The sequence below is a fragment of the Carex rostrata genome, chromosome 12 (assembly GCF_964058835.1).
Source record: "Carex rostrata chromosome 12, lpCarRost1.2, whole genome shotgun sequence".
Taxonomy (NCBI): Eukaryota; Viridiplantae; Streptophyta; class Magnoliopsida; order Poales; family Cyperaceae; genus Carex; species Carex rostrata.
In genome coordinates, this window is record NC_135929.1 from 5,981,638 (window position 1) to 6,001,080 (window position 19,443).

At 35.6% G+C, this 19,443-nt stretch overlaps 1 protein-coding gene across 1 annotated transcript; it reads right to left on the minus strand.

Annotated features, from left to right (window-relative positions):
- Window positions 1-275: 275 nt before the first annotated feature.
- On the minus strand, window positions 276-5,563 carry LOC144562958 (inactive TPR repeat-containing thioredoxin TTL3-like). Its single transcript, XM_078312325.1, has 7 exons — window positions 4,466-5,563; window positions 3,563-3,764; window positions 3,275-3,459; window positions 2,491-2,824; window positions 1,722-1,926; window positions 1,120-1,226; window positions 276-987 (listed from the first exon to the last, which is right to left on the minus strand). Exons 1-7 carry the CDS (start codon window positions 5,293-5,295, stop codon window positions 835-837), a joined length of 2,016 nt encoding a protein of 671 aa, XP_078168451.1. The 5' UTR covers window positions 5,296-5,563; the 3' UTR covers window positions 276-834.
- Between the last annotated feature and the right edge of the window lie 13,880 nt (window positions 5,564-19,443).

A 19,443-nucleotide genomic window follows, 5' to 3' on the forward strand; every position in this document is an offset into this window, starting at 1 on the left:
GGAGCGACACAGGAGATCCGCCTCGTTAACTGAGATGGTTCCATCAATTCCCTTGGTTAATTGCTAAGCCTGTACTTGGCTGGGCCCGGTGTTATATGCAACGTTGTTATCAACGCATGATTATCAATTCAAAATTCTAAATCCCAGATTTTGATGTGACCAAAAAAGTGATAAATTAAGATCTCCAGGTTAACGTTATTGAGAAAGACAAGAGGGATGGAAAGTGAATAGGAGAGAATTTTACTGGGACCACATGGTAAAAAAGTTAAAAATAATTGAGAAAGAATATTGAAGTATTTTATTGATTAAAAAAGAAGAATAATGACAACATATCTATCAGCACCAAGACAGCAGCAACATCATCAATTGCATTGCACCTACCTCTCTCTATCTCTCTCCCTTTCCCTCTCTCTCTCTCTACAAGCTTTTAGTACTGGCACCATCCTCCCCACCTTTTTCTACAAAACCCCACCAAATTTGAAAAATAATGAAACGATACATACACCATTGCTGCTGCCAATGTTTGTTGTATGGTGTATATTTACATCCAACAGATCCCTCTTTCCCTCTCTAAACAATGCCTCTTCTTAAAACAAACGGTGGTGGGTTGGGGAGATCAAAAAATTTGAGAAATGAGAGCCAAAGATGAAAGAATTTTCTCTGCATCGACCAATGAAAGAACCAAAATAGAAAAAAAAAAATTAAAAAAATTTTAAAAGGAAAAAATGGACCCTTCTATCTACCATCCTAACTCATGCTTTGGCTCGATGAATTATTATGCAAATGCGATGAACAGGGCAGGGGCAAAATGGTAACTTGACAAATATTATCGGGTTAGAGACTGTAGTGTCGAACAGAGTATTCAAAAATTTGTTGGCTGGGACAAATCATCTCCTTCACTCTTGTACCATTTTTGTATATCTTGAATGTCGGTACGATTCTCACATTCTCTGCTCTAGCCACAGCATGACTCTCATTTACATTGACCTACACATCACAAAAATAAGTAAAAAATAAGCCATAACAGTACAAAATGTTTTTCTATGCAATTTTTCTCTGGTCCCTTGATGATAAGTTCGACTGATAATGCTTTTTGATATAAGAAGTGATTTATTTTACCTTGAGGAAATTGGCAGAGGGATAGCGGGTACAAAGTGTGTCAACAAAGGGGCTAATTTGGGTACATTGTGCATTTCCTGGAGCCATGAAATAAACAACCGATACACCTGCAAAAATTTACAATGGTTAGTTCAATGACAATATTAGAGTGGAAGAAAAGGATTGAATCTCTCGGAATTTTTAGCAAGTTTACATTTCAACATTCCGAAGAAGGCTCCAAATGGAAGTTTCAGATCGCACATGTCAAAAATAGACAACTCTTCAAATTTATGATTTTCACAAAAAATATATATTATATATTTTTTAACAAACAAAAATATTAAGCCAACCAAGGTACATAGGACCAAAACCGTTCATCCAAGTCAAAAAATGGAATAATAACACATGTATTGCAAAAACAAAATTGAATTGAAAAGAACTTTATCAAGTCTTCCAATTTAAGGTGGTTGAATTGATTGCATGCAATAATGCAAGATTCATATGCAAAAAATAACAAGTAAAGTTTTTATCAGATACTCTGAATTTATGTTGGTCGGATTGACCGAATGCAATTTCGACTGCCGCGTGTAATTTTCCATAAGATGAAAAGAAAGACGCCATACCAGGAAGAGAGATAGCAGCTTCAAACTGTTCTAACGTTGAGACAGCTTCAACTTCACCTCCAAATTTCAAATTGGAAACCTCTTCACCTCGTGACATTTTAAGCGCCACCTGGGCATGAAACAACCCTTCTGCCACCTCTTTGTCTCCCGGCAACTCCTTCCTCAGCACCTCATAATCCCTCACACACTCAGCCCACCGTTCTAACTGAACACCAAATTAGTTTTAGTTATTTCATAACCAGTAGGGAAGTACTAGTTTTGTAATTTGTAATGCAGACAAAGATTAGCATCTGCTCATTTTAATATATATATTTCTGTTTGATGAAATTGATGTTTTAACAAACCTATGTGAATTGCCAAAAATCTTTGGAACTAACAGCTAGCAAAACAACAATTCCGAATGTACATTTAAAACAACAACAACAACAATCAAGCCTTTAGTCCCAAACAAGTTGGGGTAGGCTAGAAATGAAACCCAATCACAATCATAAAATAAAGATAAGTAGTAATAAAGTAGTAATAAAAATAATAAAAATAAAAGTGAAAGTGATAGTAATAGTGATAGTAATAATACTAATACATTTAAAAGTTAAGCAAAATAGAAAGGCTGTCGGGAAAGTTTACACAGACAAGAATTTAATCACATAGAAACACTAAAAAAGAACTTCAACAGTTCAAATAACAACCCTACAAGAAGGGTATTTATCAAAACTTCTACAAAAAAACAAAAAGAAAATAAATGCTAAAGATAGCATCAAGAACAACTAACCTTGGCATTGGAGTTGGCACGTCTAAGGAGGGCCTTGGTGTAATTTGGCTGAATTCTGAGTGCCTCATTGCAATCTTCCACTGATTTCTCCCACCTCCCCATCTTAGACCAGCATGCTGCACGGTTGCAATACAAAACCGGGTTAAACTGGTCATGCTTCAGACCCTCCCCGTAGGCAGTGCATGCATCAGCAAAGCTGCCTGATTTGAAGAGCTCGTTTCCACGCAACCTTGCACGTGCCACTAGTCTGACATTGTTGAGGACTGATGTGACTTCAGTGTTTGTGGGATCGAGTTGTTTCGCCTTCTCAGATGCTGCTACCGCTGTCTCAAACCTATGTATAAAGAAAAGAAATAAATTAAAATTTATATTATAATAAAAGATTTCATGACCCCTCACAGAACCTTGTATCATAAATCTACGCATCTAGCCTTACTTTATTTTATCCTAAAGGACCAAATCCCCTTTGTACAGTTTTCAACAAAAGGACAAAAAGGGCAAGTTTTAGCATTGTTTTGAAAAAAATAACGAACAGAGGAGTTCACGATGCTTGTGATCTTATAAAGGGCTACATGGGTTCCATTTTGAGACGCCTAGTGCAGTGAATAAGAGGGTTTCAATAACTTAAATAACACAAGTTAATTCCCATAATTCCTCACTATCTCCGAAAATAACAAATTATAGCCACAAATAGATGAGAACAAATATAGCTTCAATTCTTGTATACATTATCCTTTAAAGTTAATTTTCATTACTTTTTTTGGCAAGAAGTTGTTAAACATACCTCCCCAAAGCCATATCGACTTGCGCTCGAACAATCTGTATGTAGGAGCTGGATAGCATCCCAAAAACTTTCACTGGAGAGGATGCTGGTACCGAGCCCTCCAGTTTTGTCAATCTCGAAAGAGTTGAATCAGCCTCATCTAGCTTATGTAACCTAAGAAGAGCCTCTGCTCTTAATGCAAATATCTACAAAAGTTGAATAATTATATAAATACATAGCTTAGAGATTTAGCAAATTGGTAAAATTTGTTGGGGCCAATATAAAACTTCAGAGACATAGTAACTGTACCAATGGAGATGAGTCAGCACCGGCTGAAACAGTGGCATCAGCTTCCCTCAAAGCACTCTTCCAATCACCAATTCTTCTAGCATCAATGGATTTTGCAGAATGGCCCTCAATTTCTTGCAATTTGCGTATCTCTGTTTGATCAGGCGACTGCCCATGCACAGCAAGAGAAAAATGCCTCCTTGCACTCTCTACCAAGCCCATCCTACAATTATATTCAATGCATACAGGTCAGGAAAAGTTATTGACTTTCCACTTTATTCTCAAGACATCAAAATTTTAAATCTAAGTAAAAAAAACCAATTAAAATTTGTAAAGTTCAGTACACTTATCAAATTGCTTCAATTACAGGGGCAGATAATTTATAACGGCGAAATAAAAGGTAAAAAGGGATTATGTTCTAGCTTACAAGAAATTGTTAGATTCATGATCATGCAAAATAGCACCTGAAAAGGAAAGCAAAACTTGCAAGCATATACGAAAAGAGAGTACTACCAAATGCAAAAGGATCACAAATTAAAACCCAACCGAGAATATAACATATTATCAACAACTCACAGAAGATAACCACTGGAACTCAAGACATAATACACAAAAAAGCAAGAACAAAACAGACAAGCAAAACCCAGCTTGAATCAGTTCCAACTGCCCCGAAAAGCTTATAGAATAATCAACTAAAAAATTATCAGTGAATCTGAATTGACAATCCACATTGCCTGAAGCCATGAACTCATGCAGGTAGAATATTTTTACAAAACAAGATACATAAATACATGTATTGCAATGCACCGCTACAGATCAGACAATGAAAACCCAGCCATAAAACCAATACTTTCAAACCAAAACAAGAACAGTAACCCAATTTAAAAAATATATATAAGAAAAAGACAGAAATCAAATCCTCACCGCAGATTCAACCCTGCGAGCCGGTAGTGCGCCTTCTCGTTTATCGGATCAAGCCTCACTGCCTCCTCACATTCCCTCAATGCCTCACCAATTCGTCCCAGGCCAATCAAAGCCGCAGCCCGATTACTTCTACAACTCGCATTGTCGGGTGATACCGACACTGCCTTATCATACCACCTCAAGGCATCCAAAAACAGACCCCTTTTGTAATACTCGTTTCCTCTCTTGGTTGCCTCCTGAAAATTAGACGAACTCGGGTTGGTCGCCGATACAGACCCGCCCCACATTATGCTTCCATGCCCATAATTTCCTGTACCTGACCCGAGAACATCAGATCGGGTACTGGTACGAGGCTGTACTGCCCCAACCCTGCCGATCTTACCGGAGGGACAGATATTACCGGCTGGTAGCACATTGGTCACAGGAGAGCTCGCTGTACTGGAGATTCCAGTTACCACTCCACTAGAGGCACCACCACTAGTGTGACCAGTGGAGTTGTGGCTGCTACTGGTGCCACCTGAGTAAATAAGTGGGCCGGTAGAACCAGATCGGCGGTGCATGGGTCGGGGTCCGGTAGGACTGGATTCTCCCGACCCGCTTGAAAGCTCCCCTGATTTTCTCGTACCCGGTAAGACCCGGTTGGCAGAGAAGGAACCGGAGGAGCTGGAGCTGCTGCTGGTGTTAGCGGGTCCGCCAGTGCGGCTCCGTAGCGGGCTAACGGGCGAGCCCAAGTCTGGGAAGGTTTTGGTGTCGGGTTTGTTTTCTTCAAGGCTGAGCGAGATGTCCATTCGGCTGGAGAGACCCGATACGGGCCTCTGATCGTGCGACATTTTGGCGACAAAGTGGGAAACTTTAGTGCTTTCGTCTAGTTATTGGTTGCCAGTGGGATCTATCGGTATGGCATGGGAAAAGCAGAGACAGATTTAGAGAGAGAGAGAGAGAGAGTAATATAGGGTTAAAGAGAGAAAGAGAGGTGGATGGAGAGAGGACAGATCTCGTGAGTAGAAAAGAGGGAAGCAAGGAATGAATGTGAAAGGATAGAAGAAGTTTTTAGAGAGTAGCGGAGAGAAGGAAAAAAAGGAAGAAGAAGAAAAGAAGAGAGAGGGAGAGTGAGGAGAAAGAAATAAGAGCGGAGAGAGAGGCGAGGGTGAGGATAAAATATTCAGATAAACCGGGTCTACCTGACGTGTGGTTTCCTTGTGTTTCTGGTACAGCTGGGGCGAGACTGGCAGGGAGTGTTTTACCTCGGTGAATTCAGGTGGACCCGGTGTACGATGCTATTTCTGGTATTGGGTTTTCCGTTCCGTTTTTTACTCGGGTCGGTGTTGTACTGTTGTGTTCTCTTCTTCTCAACTTTCGGACATTATTTGCTATTTAGTCCTTCTCCTTAGACAAAATTTTTAAATTTACCGTACAAAAGTTTTCTCTAGTCAAAATAATCTCCTTTTACAGCTTTGTAAACAAAAAAAAAAAAAAAAACTAATAAAAGTGTCTAGATTTTTCATTGCTTAATAAAAGAGACGCTGTTGAACAATCATTAATGGCGAGGGAAATTGACCTAATCTTTATTAAAGATAATTTTACAAACAAGTATTTTTTTTTAATTTAAATACATGCAAACATGCATGCTTTGTATAATTGCACATGATTGTTGGCACACGGCATTACTTTTTTAATTACCGTATCTAATAGAAGGGATATGTGTTACAGTGGCAATATATTTCATAATCATAATTATGATAACAAGATTACACTTATCAAAACGCAAATCTAAGTTTATCATATCATATGTGATCAAGAATCAAGCGATTCTAAAAAAAATAATTTAAACTATATACATATATTCATACATTTAAAATTTATTTTAATGATATCAATCAAGTAATCGTGTAAACATGTTTACACTTTTTTGACTTTTTATGCAGAATTAATACATGTGGCAGTGTCAACTGTGAACTGCCACCCTTGAATAAAATTTCTTTTCAATAATTTTTGCGACATTCATTTCGTTGATTTTTATATTTTCTATGCACGATTTATGGCTAGATTCTTACGAAGCACTCTCCCTCCCTCTCCATCTTGCGCAAGTCATAAGCCAGTGAAGATTTAGAGGCACAAAATGACGCATTTACCCCTCTAGAAAGTTCAAGGGTAATGAGTAAAAGCCATTTTACAATCTTTTTTTTTTAGGGGGACTTTTACAGAATTTTCCAAATTAATTAAATTATTACAACTGTGAGTAAAATCAATCAGTATATTAAAAAGTTTGCAAGCAAATTGTTTCCTGTAAAAATGTAAAATATGGTTTCTTAAAAAGTTCCTTATTTATATAATAGAAGTTCTTCTTGGTGCAGTTCAATCTTAGATTCGATTATATAAATAGATTTTGACAATTTGAGTAACTTAAGTGAAGGTTTGTTATTTATTCATCAAAATTTTAAAATACTTTATTAATTCAACTATTTATATTTTGATAAATTTAACTTGTCAATTAAGAAAGGAAAGATTATTGTGTCTTTATTTAGCAATTGTTGTATAATTCGGTGCTCATTCAGATGAAACAAGTAAAGTCTATATTGTTCTAAAAATAGTACCGAGAAGCAAAGAGTTTTCTTTCTTTTTATTTCAATTTGAAGGCAAGCCATACTATTTGTTTATTTAACCAGCGATTAATATTTATTAAATAAAGAGATTAGAACATCAATAAAACATTTGAATTTTGATAGATAAATTTTTTTAAAGTCTCGATAGACAAATATCAAATGTTGAAATATTTAATGGACAAATAATTAATTGTTTTCGTAGCACTACTTCTAACGATAAAAACATGTGTACCTTATAATGAAAGCACACTTCTATAATTTAGTAAGAACTTCAAAGATACAGTGAAATACAACAATAATAATATATACGGAGGAACTTTTTACTCGAACGAAGCATATCTTTTTAGTAATAATTAGATGATTTGTGATTTTGTACCAACCTATAAAATTTTCTCTATCATTAATAAAGAAAGCGCAAGGATAAGAAAAATTTACTTAGAAGGAGATGCATGCATGTTATTTTTTACAATGATGTAATAACTCAACGATTGAGTCAAATCAGATATTAATGTGCATGCCGAATCGCTTATTGGATACCGACAAAAATAATTAAGTAAAAATGACACGTGTCAACCGACTAGAAAGCTGTGTATCATTTGACTAATTGCTACACCGACATAATTCACAATAATAGAAGTCACTTTAATTGACACGTGTGTGATGGTTAGTCAACTAAATTATGTGGTTTTAGAGAAACTTAAGCCATACTAAATTCTTGATTAACTGACTGTTATACATGTTTAATTTGTGTATCTCTCCTTGACAAAAGATTAATTAACTATAGTCAAAAAGTGATCAACAAAAGTTAAAAAAAAAAGAGAAAAAATAACACATAATATAATAGAAGTGACATTTTGTATTAGTTGCTGTGATGTTAATATCATAATATTATCTGAAAAATAATGTGTGTTTTAATTGACATACTCCCGCTGGGAAGTCATATTTAATATTCGAAAATAAAAGGGTTCCTCTGTAATTTTTCCGGGAAAGAGATTTCGCAAACATTAATGAAGAGGTGAAGAAGGGCAAAAGGGGAAGAAGAAATTACAAAGAGACATAGTAAGCTGGCCATGTGCAGTGTACTAGTGTGCCAGCTGGCCCATTCAGAGAACCCTAAGCGCTTCTCATTACCCCTCCAGCTAAGCATCCTTTGGTCAATCCTCTCCAGTTAAAAAAATCTGGATATCTCCATTTTATTATCCCCACGATAGAAGAGTTATCCAGTTCTGTATTTCTGGCTTCACAGGACAACACACTGTTTCCCAAATCGTCACATCAGATCAACCAGAATATTCTCTTCGGATCCGGGGAAAATCCGATTAGGAAAAACCCGTTTGGGCGTACACGTGTCGATTTCTTCTGGAATCATTTTCGGATTGAACCTTAGATTTTCTGGAAATTATAAAATTAAGTTCAAATCTTATAATTTTTATACATGCGTGGAAAATTAATACACGTGGTATTAACAATCTTATGTTGTTAAATTGAATTTATATTTTATTTTATTAGACAAGGAAATAACTAAGACATATCAAACAGATTCAAAATTTATCTAAAAAGGTCCTATATCTTCTGATAATTATTTTGCAATAAGACAATGCTGTAAAATCTTACACTATTATTTTAGATGCCCTAATAATATTCACAAGTCCAGCTTGCAATTTTGTTTGTTTATCTATGTTGAGACAGTGCCTGGTACTGGTACCTAAGGTGAGTAAATTGTTCATAACTCGTTAGCCGCTCATAACTCGCTCATTAAATGCTCACTTAAACTCGCTCATTTATCAACTCGCTTAAATTTGCTCATTAACAACTTGCTCATTTATTAAATGAGAGAGCATGAGAATGCCCCGACTCGCTCATTTAGGATTTGCCATATCTAATCCCTGCCACATTCAATCCCAAATAAATTTCTGCCACATCAGCCTTGCCTCATTAAATCCTATGTAATATTCATAATTTCTACCACGATAGTTGTTGGATTTTTATTAGTGCTGTTGTTAGTTTCTGTTAGATTATTCTATTTTTGTAATATGTTGATTGTTGTCCATAGATGCTACTATGAAAGTATTACACTTTGTTGGATGATACTATTGATTTTTGTTATATTCTATTATTGTTTGTAGGACGATAGTTGTGAAAGTATCACTGTTGAAATATTGATGATACTGTTGATTTTTGTAATATGATTCTATTTTTGTTAGATTTTTATTATATTTTATTTAAATGAATTATGACAATTTATTAAATTTTAGTACTCATAACTCATGAGCCGCTCATAACTTGTTCATTTATCAACTTACTTAAACTCACTCATTTACAAAATGAGCGAGCATGAGCATACCCTAACTCGCTCATGCTCGCTCATTAATCACCCCTACTGGTACCAGACATCTCCTATATAATTAAACATATTTTCATAAAAAAAAAAAGCATGCACACAGTCAAATCATATACTAAAAAAAGGCGACAAATGCATTTGGTAATTTTAGGGATAAGTTTGATCATATTTGGCCAAACTGAGTGTGTGTATTAAAATTTCACAATCTTAAAGTTTAATCAACTGAAGCTTAATATTTTTTTTAATTCATTAAATATACTACAATGGTGTGTCAGTAATTATTATTATTTTACATAAAGATAAAAATCAACCATTTTTGTATACATGTTTAGAACTTTTCATGTACAAAGATACACATACTGGATTGACGAAGATTTTTATTAATATACCTGAAACAAATGTAAATTTTAAAAATGCCCCTGTTCCCAATTTTTTTTTAAAAATGCCCTGACCGCCTGGGCCCAGGGCGGCCCAAAATTCCCTGTGAGGCGCCACCCTCTGGGGCGGCCCATAGCACAAGTGAGGCGCCACACAGCAGGGCGCCCCATATTTAATCTGATTTAAACCCCGTTTTCTGCCTCTGTCACTTCTCGATTTGAGAATTTCGCTCGAGGCGAGAAACTGAGTGAATAGGTATGTTTTTTAATTATAATAATTAGTCATTACTGTAGTTATTTTTTACTGTTGTAATTACTGTTGCGTACTGTACATTTACTGTTGCGTACTGTACATTTACTGTTGCCTACTGTAAATTTACTGTTGCCTACTGTACATTGACTGTAGCGTACTGTACGTTTACTGTAGCAATTTAGTTGTACATGCACTGTAGCATACCGTATATTTACTGTAGCAATTGCTGTACACGTACTGTATCAACATTGTAATTTTTTTTAAAAAAAATTTAATTATTTTTCAATTAGTCATTTATTATTGTACCCATTATTATGTCATGTAATACTTGTAATTTTTTTTTTTAAATGTAGTTTGTTAAAGAAGAGATGTTAGTTGCACTGTATGTTGGCGGCAAGCTAGAAAGGGATGAAGATGGCGTGCATTACACGAAAGAAGTCGCATTTGGCTTCGAGATTAATGAAAATACCACATTTGAGGAACTGAAGGAGCTAATATACGAAAAGACATATGTAAACCCCAACAGGTATGAAATAGAATTGGCTACACGGATTGACAACTCACGTGTGGGGGGTAGACCTTACTTTGTTAAGTTTCCAATAACAGATGCCAATTTGTGGAGAGTTGTGTATACTCAATTTGTGGCTTGTGGGGTCCCGGTGATGGACATATATTCGAAGAGGGTTCCCCGGACGAAGGCTGGACCTTCAAGTTCGGCTGGGGCGGGACCTTCAGGTTATGACAATTCGGGTTATGACAACCAGGGGTACCACCAGCACTCCCCTTATGACAACCAAGGGTACCACCAGCACTCCCCTTATGACCACCAGGAGTACCACCAGCAATCCCCTTATGACAAACATGAATATCACCAGCAGTCCCCTTATGACAGCCAGAGGTACCACAGCCCCGGTTATGACAACCAGGGGTACCACAACTCCCCAGAAAATACTGAAGAGTTGCCACCACCACCCAGACAGACACCCATAATCCCTAGATTTCCAACTATGCCAGAGTCAGGACCGGTACCCGTTAATCGAAATGATATTGATATTGATGTTGATGTTATTGATGCCATACCAGAAAGGGAAATGGAAACGGGGGACGAATACCAAGGGGTTTGGGAAGCTGATGACTTATCAGATGGTGATGCAAATGTACCAGGTTTATCCAGGGCAGAAAAATTCCCGATTACAGGTCGGGGAAGTAAGCATCCGGTCGCCACATTCAACGACACCACAGCTTTCGAAGAGGCAGACATTAGTTTCTTCGGTCCTCGTGTTGAATACAATAAAGAACTTGCCGCAGGGCAAGTTTATACCAACATAGACGAACTTGTAAAGAAAATAAATGAGACTCATGTTCACGGCAACTGGGAATGTATACTACACAAAAGGGACCGAACAAGGTTAGTTGTGCTGTGTAAAACTCACCCGCGCTGCGAGTTCCGCCTTTTTGCAACCCTTGTGGGTTCAGGGGAAGCATGGATGATTAAGAAGTGTGAACCACCTCATACATGCAAGTCTGCGTCCACAAGGACAGACCATGCGCAGCTGACGACATCACTAATTGTCGATGCAATTGAGGAGGACATTAAGTTGGATCCATCGATGAGCATCAAGGCGGTGGCTATGACCGTCAGACACAAATACAAATATGTAATCCCAAAATACAACAGGCTGTGGAGAGGTCGTGAACTTGCTATCTGCAGGATATTCGGTAGTTGGAAGGATTCATATGGCTATCTGGCACCATTGCTCCAGGCCATGGCAAGTACAAATGTCGGCACCGTATATGAGCGATGGCATGGCCCTTTTTTTGATAAAGACGGAGTACTAATAGAGGGAGCTCAACAATTCAAGGGCATAGCATGGGCTTTCGGTGCTTGTATCCAGGCTGTGCCATACATCAGACCCGTTATCAGCATTGATGCATGCTTCATGTCTGGCCGTTACGAGGGGAGGCTACTGATAGCATGCGCATATGATGCTGAGAACCAGCTGTTGCCTTTGGCGTTTGCAATTGTTCATAAAGAGGACGGCGAGAACTGGGGATTCTTTATGCAGTTTTTAAGAAGACAGGTGATTGGGGAAGGGAAGTTTTTCTGCGTGATATCAGACCAGCACAAAGGAATAAAATATGTTTTTGATCGTGAAGATTATGGTTGGTCAACACGTACTGGCCAGTGTGTGCACAGGTTGTGTATGCAACACGTTGCGGAGAACCTTTCCAAGGCAACCGGGGGCGACAAGTGGGTTACTAATACATTTAGATGGAATTGCAGAAAGAAAAAGCCGAGAAGGGTGGTAGAGATGACTAGCAGTTTTGCAAAGGTACATGTATTTCAATTGTTTACATATATTATTGTACTTTAAGAAAACAATTTTTTTTAGTACAATTGTTTACTTACATTATTCTATTTCCTTATTTTTTATGTAGTACATGCCAAAGGCAAATCTCTACTTAATGAAGGTGGGCAAAAATAATCCCCGAGATGTCAACGAAGATCCAGCATAAGAGAAAATATATCAATCCCGTGATGGAGGTTGGCGTTGGGGAATTATGACCACCAACGGATCCGAGTCGCTGAATGCAGTATTCAAGCAGAGCCGGATGTTGCCTGCGGCTGCAGTTGTAGAGGACACATTCTACAAGTTAAATGCCTGGTTTCAGGAACGACGTGCTAAGGCCGCATAATTAATAAGGATGAACCAGTCATTTTCAACAAGGGTGGAGGAGAAACTAAGACGACACAGGGACAAAGGTGCAACTATGACCGTGATCCCGATGGGTAATGATGGAACAGAATTCGAAGTGCAAAATCCAAATGAGTACGTTCCTACCAGCCGTAAACCAGACGGCACTATGGCGTTTGTCAAGAGGGCTTGCAAGTACGTGGTTAAATTCGGAGATGCCAGGGCGGTAACCTGTACATGCCAGGGACCCCAACTAAGTCACATACCATGCAGTCACGTGATGGCGGTATGCCGAATGAGGAACTACTGCGAGGATCACTATGTTGCTGACATGTACCGTACCGATTACCTTGCTTCCACTTGGGGTGGATCTTTCCATTCTTATCCCGATCAGCACGAGTGGCCTGCATATGAAGGTGATAGAATACTCCCTTCAGAAGGATGGATAAGGAAGGGGAGGAGGAGACACAAACGTGCTATAATGACCATGGACGAGATGGGTGGTAGGAGGCCATCGGGAAATCAGGCTCGCCGTTCCGTTTCTGACAGGCGCAGGGCAGGTATGTAGCATTTTTCGGAATTCATTTATGATTTTATTATATTACTAACTGAATTGTATTCTTATTTTCAGATGCCATAAACGCGCACAACGAAAGAGAAAATGCTAGAGTTGTTGCTGAAGCAACTGGTAGAACACAACCCCCCCTACTCCGAGCCAATCATCTAGTTGCCAAGCCTCTACAAGTAATGCCGCACCTGCAGCTCATACCAGTACAACTAGTCGTTTGTTAGGTTTATTGAGACGTCGTGGTAGGGGCAGATAAACTTGCTATTTTGCTTGTGTGAACTTTTTTGTTTATTGTAATATATTTATGACTGTAGTATTTTTACTATGGGACTGCTGTATTACATTGGCGCGCATTATGTTGACATTATGTTTTATTATTTCATGTTCATGTTGGTATTATGTTGTTTGCACTTTACATTTCGTTATTGTAACACAGTTTAATAATACAATTAAAGTTCAACAATATAATTAAAAGCGTAACAATATAATTAAAACCGTTAGATGTTCAATCTATTATAAAATATGCTTGGAGACCAAATTTTACATTTTTTGACATACTCATAATATTTTATTTTTTGACATACACATATACATAAACCCTAAACTTTTTTCACAAAATTATTCAAATCAAAATACTAAGATTTCTCTAAAAAAAAAAAAAAAAAAAAAAAAAAAAAAAAAACACACACACACACACACACATATGAGGCGCCCTGCTGTGTGGCACCTCACTTGTGCTTTGGGCCGCCTCAGGGTCTAGCGCCCCACAGGGAATTTTGGGCCGCCCTGGGCCCAGGCGGTCAGGGCATTTTTAAAAAAAAATTGGGGACAGGGGCATTTTTAAAATTTACATTTGTTTCAGGGATATTAATAAAAATCTTCGCTGGATTGATTGCACTGTGGAGATAATAACACCGATAATGAAGTCCTAAAATGGAGAACTGCTCACAATTTCTCAAACGTTTGGATGAGATAAAAATGGTGCTAATTTGGATTAGCGACTATTATATATTATTATTATGCGTTGGATGGTTAAATTTCACTTTTTGTTAGAATTGTCAATTATAATAAGATGAAAGATTTGGATTTTTCTATTATAGCTATTTAAACCCAATCAAACATAGAACTAACTATTTGAATAGTCTAACCTAAAAAATAGTCTATTCTCACTTCATCCAAACACTTGAGTTAGCAACTATTCTTAATTTTGAGTTAGCTCGCTATTTTCACTGACCCAAATTTTCATCCCAACGTTTCTGAAATAATCTAACTCTCACCTAACATATTTTAATACAAGGTTCACTCAATTTTTACACATTAAAAGACATGCAGTCAATTGTGTAAGATTTATTCTCTTCGTACTTCACATATGTGTAGTGGCAGAGCCACATTGAATTAGAGGGCAGGCGCTTGCTTATTTTTGGATTTTGAAAATTGAGCATAAGTTTGTTCACAATCATATTATTGTCTATTTCTAGAGAAAATTTTATCCAATTTCTCAACAATTCACAAATTCATACCATTGAATTTTCTACCCATCTTAATAAATAGTAAAATAAATTCAAAAAAATGTAAAATTTGGTATCCAAGCACATTTTACTGTGGAGATCACATCTAACGGTTTGGATCGACAATTTGGAGTTTGAAAATGTAGAAAATGGTTGTGGTAACTTGTTGTAACTTAAAAATTATTGTAACTTGATCCCTCCCCTATATATATATGAGGAGGGTTCAAATGCCTCCATTTTTTGTGCCTCCATCATGTCTCCATTTTTAAAAACTTTAATAACTCAAAATTTAAATCTTAAAATTTAAAATAAAACCGTTGGATATGAACTATATCATTTTATCTATGCACATGTAAAAAATTATGGCATTTCAACTTTGTTTTGATTGTCATCTTGAGCTTGTAAAAATGTATACAAATGTGGATAATTTCTAGACGTTGATTTTTCAACTTATTAATTCATATAAAAGCAAAATCAAAATGTGATAATTTTTTAGGGGCACATAGAGAAAACAACATAGATCACATCTAACGGTTTTATTTTGACGTTTAAGTTTTAAATTTTGAGTTATTTAAGTTTTTAAAAATGGAGGCATGATGGAGGCACAAAAAATGGAGGCATTTGAACCCTCCTCTGTATATATACATATATATATATATATATATATATATATATAGATGGGCTATGGTGCATTGCAATGCATAGGCCCCTTGTGCATTGGACCATAAATCACCGATTCAAAGTTCAAATGACCGATCCAAGCCATTCATCTTGTTCTCCATATTAATATGTGCTTGGAGACCAAATTTTATATATTTTTGAATTTTTTTACTATTTTTTTAGATTTATTGAAAATCTGAAAATCCAGATGAACAGTAAAACAGTAAAAATTTCTGGACCACCAGATCAGCGATTTTCAAAGTGGCTTAATAAATTGTAAAAAAATTCCAAAAAATGTAAAATTTGGTCTCCAAGCACATATTAATATGGAGAACAAGATGAATAGTTTAAATCGGTCATTTGGACTTTGAATCGATGATTTATGGTCCAATGCACAAGGGTGCCTGTACATTGCAATGCCCCATAGGCCATAGCCCATCTCTCTCTCTATATATATATATCAACGTAACAACAGTACTAACTACTTAGTCAGCTCTATTGGGTTGGGTGTGTGTCACCTTATTGGGTCGGATCCAACAAGGATTGACCCCAATTAGCAAATAGTTCCCGGAATGGAGAAACCATCGAATCCGCTAATAACTCCAGGGGAGTAAAGCTTGTATTTTGATGTAATCATGGTTTAAATTTTTCATATGCACATAATTAGGCATTTAATTGGCACAGGGAACGTGGTCAAGCTTCGATGGTTTCATTTCATCTGATCAAGAATTTGATTAATGGCTCTAATTACTCGCACGTTCACCTCTTTAATTTTTGGAGGGAATGAATATCACCTCTTTAATTTTGGAGGGAAATTGGCCTTTAATTTTATTAATTAATACTCATAGATATCAATAAATAATTAAATATTAAATAACCATCACACAGTAAATTTTTCTCTATTTTTTGTTTCTCTTTTTCCTGTCTTGAAAAGGCCGATATTTTTTTTAATATCTAACGTTAAATAAAAATTATCAAATATATTCAGGTTTTGTAGCTATTTTTAAAATGTCCAGACCGATCAAATTCCGGCCAATACGGTTAAATATTCATCCGCCTTAAGTTTGGTCGGTCCGGTATTTTTTTTGGGACCGACTAAACTTTGGCCAACCGAATATTTAATCAGGTCGGCTAAAGTTTGGGCGGTCTGCATACTTATAAAAATTGTTATGGGATCTGGATATATTTGATAATTTTTTATTTAATATTAGCTATTTAAAAAAATATTGGTTGAAAAAGCATTCCAAACTTCCCACGTGCCATTTTTTAGTCTGAATCCTCTATTGTACCTTAAATTTTGAGTTTAGAATCCGGACCGTTTGATTATAATTCAGACTAATATGACAAATAGTTGAAAAATTACGAGACCTCCTTAATATTGATGTTAATTCAGATTGGACGATCCATATTTTTTGTGTTAATTAGAATTACCGCACATTATACAATTTTTTTTTTCTTGAAGAAAATGGTGGTGGTTTTTTATTTGATACTTCTTAATATATCTAATTCGGATTCCCTAAAGTAACTCAAAGTTTGAGTTTTGATCCGAAACATTTGATCTTTTTTGACACTTTGGATTGGATAAATTATATATCTGATCGAATGGTTCGGATCTAAACTCAAAATTTGAGTTACTTTAGGGATCCAAATTCGATATATTAAGGTAACTAGAAATTAATTATTATTTTTGGACAAAGTACTGTAACTAGAAATTAATTTGATGAAATGAGGTAATATGATAAACTGGAATTTTAAAATCTACTTGGTGAAGAGCCTACAAGAACCTTCGAGAAGGTCTTAATTCTCTTATAGAGATTCGCAATTTTATATCACGATATATTAATTAAATTTATTAGATATAATCTAGGAGGTGATGCTGTGCATATCAATGCAGTGTGTTCTTTAAATTAATTTAAAAATTGTACAGATTAAATAAAATTATAAGTACATCCTTATTTTATGTGTTTTAAGGTAACTATGAAATTAATTAGCATCGATGAATAATTGAATAGTTTATTTCTACACGTACCTCTGTCTATGCCTTTACTTTAATATTCTAATAACAAAATTTCCAACCCCAATAATAAAATAAAACAATTAAATGTAATTTTAAACCTTTTTTCTATATGCGCGTAAAAATTATACATTTGTGCTTTTATTTGAAGCAATTTAGGAGCTAAAAAAATATAATTTTTATGCCTGTATTAAAAAGAGGAGGGTTCAAATGCACCCAAATTTTTGTGCACCCAAATGCATCCTATTCTTTTTCTCCGTTTTCAAAGTCCGAATAGTCAATCTAAACTGTTAGATGTGATCTACATATTAAGATGTGCTTGGAGACCAAATTTTACATTTTTTTGAATTTTTTACTATTTATTAAGCCACTTTGAAAATCGCTGATCCAATGGTCCAGAAAATGTAAAATCAGCGATTTTCAGAGTGGCTTAATAAATAGTAAAAAAAATTCAAAAAATGTAAAATTAGGTCTCCAAGCACATCTTAATATATAGATCGCATCTAACGGTTCGGATTAACTATTCGGACTTTGAAAACGGAGAAAAAGAATTTGAAAAATGGAGTGCATTTGAGTGCACAAAAATTTGGATGCATGTGAACCCTCCTCATTAAAAAATTATATAAAAATCATACCTTACCATTGTTTTTTTTTTTATATTTGAATTTTAGACTAAAAGTTCTCGTACCCTCATCAATCTAATGATTAACCCCATAGAAAATTATTAATAAAGACTATTGAAAAAAACAACATTAAACTTACAGCAGTGTTAAGTATCCCCCATCCCCAACAACCCGGAAAACCACCCATTTCAAAACAGTCATCGAAGCAGCCCCAAATTACAAAAAAAAAAAAAAAAACACTATTAATAATAAATTAACCATTATTAAGCGCGGGTCCATCGTTGAAAATATTAGAGGATGATTCAAGTTACAACAAGTTATCATAACAATTTTCTACATTTTCAAAGTCCAAATCATCGATCCAAACCGTTAGATGTGATATTTACAATTTTTTTACTATTTATTAAGATGGGTACAAAAACTACTCAAATTCAGACCATTGAATTTTGTACCAATCTTAATAAATAGTAAAAAAAAATCCAAAAAATATAAAATTTGATCTGGAAGCACATTTTATTGTGGAGATCATGTTGAACGGTTTTGATCGACGATTTGGACTTTGAAAATGTAGAAAATGATTGTGGTAACTTGTCGTAACTTGATCCCTCTAATATTTTCAACGATGGACCCGCGCTTAATAATGGTTAATTTATTATTAATAGTTTTTTTTTTTTTTTTTTGTAATTTGGGGCTGCTTCGATGACTGTATGCTTGACATCATTGAACAGCGCAATGTTGTCTTTATGCTTGAATCATGATACTTGCTTTCAACAAATTATATATTGCTTTCTAAAAATAACAGCTTATAAATATTTATGCTGTTCATTCCATGCACTCATAGACTCTATATAGTACACGGACCACACTGAGACTGAGCATTAGTATAGATTAGTAGGTGAACTATAATTTATATTTATTTGTTAAGCTATAAGCACAACCTAGGTAGCTTTGTTAGGCTCTTGATCCAAAAAAAAATATTGGATTGAGAATAGGCTATTCGGAATAGTCTATTCAGTATTTAGTTGGATTAGAATAGTTAGAATAATGAAACCAATTTTTCTGTTTTATTAGAATAAAATATTTCTAAGAGTTTTTAGGTCTGACTATTTTAATAAAACAAACAATAGCTATTCTTATTTTGTAGCCAAACATAAATCTAAAAGACAGGAAAAGAAATTAGTAGCCCAAGTTTACAAAGAGAAAGTTGTCAAATGAAGAATTTTAGACATTCTTAGATGTTGCTCTTTAACAACTTACCATTAAATTAGATTATCCATGTATGATAGATGTTGGGCAGAATAGTTATTCTGACTGTAATTTGATAGCCCATAATTA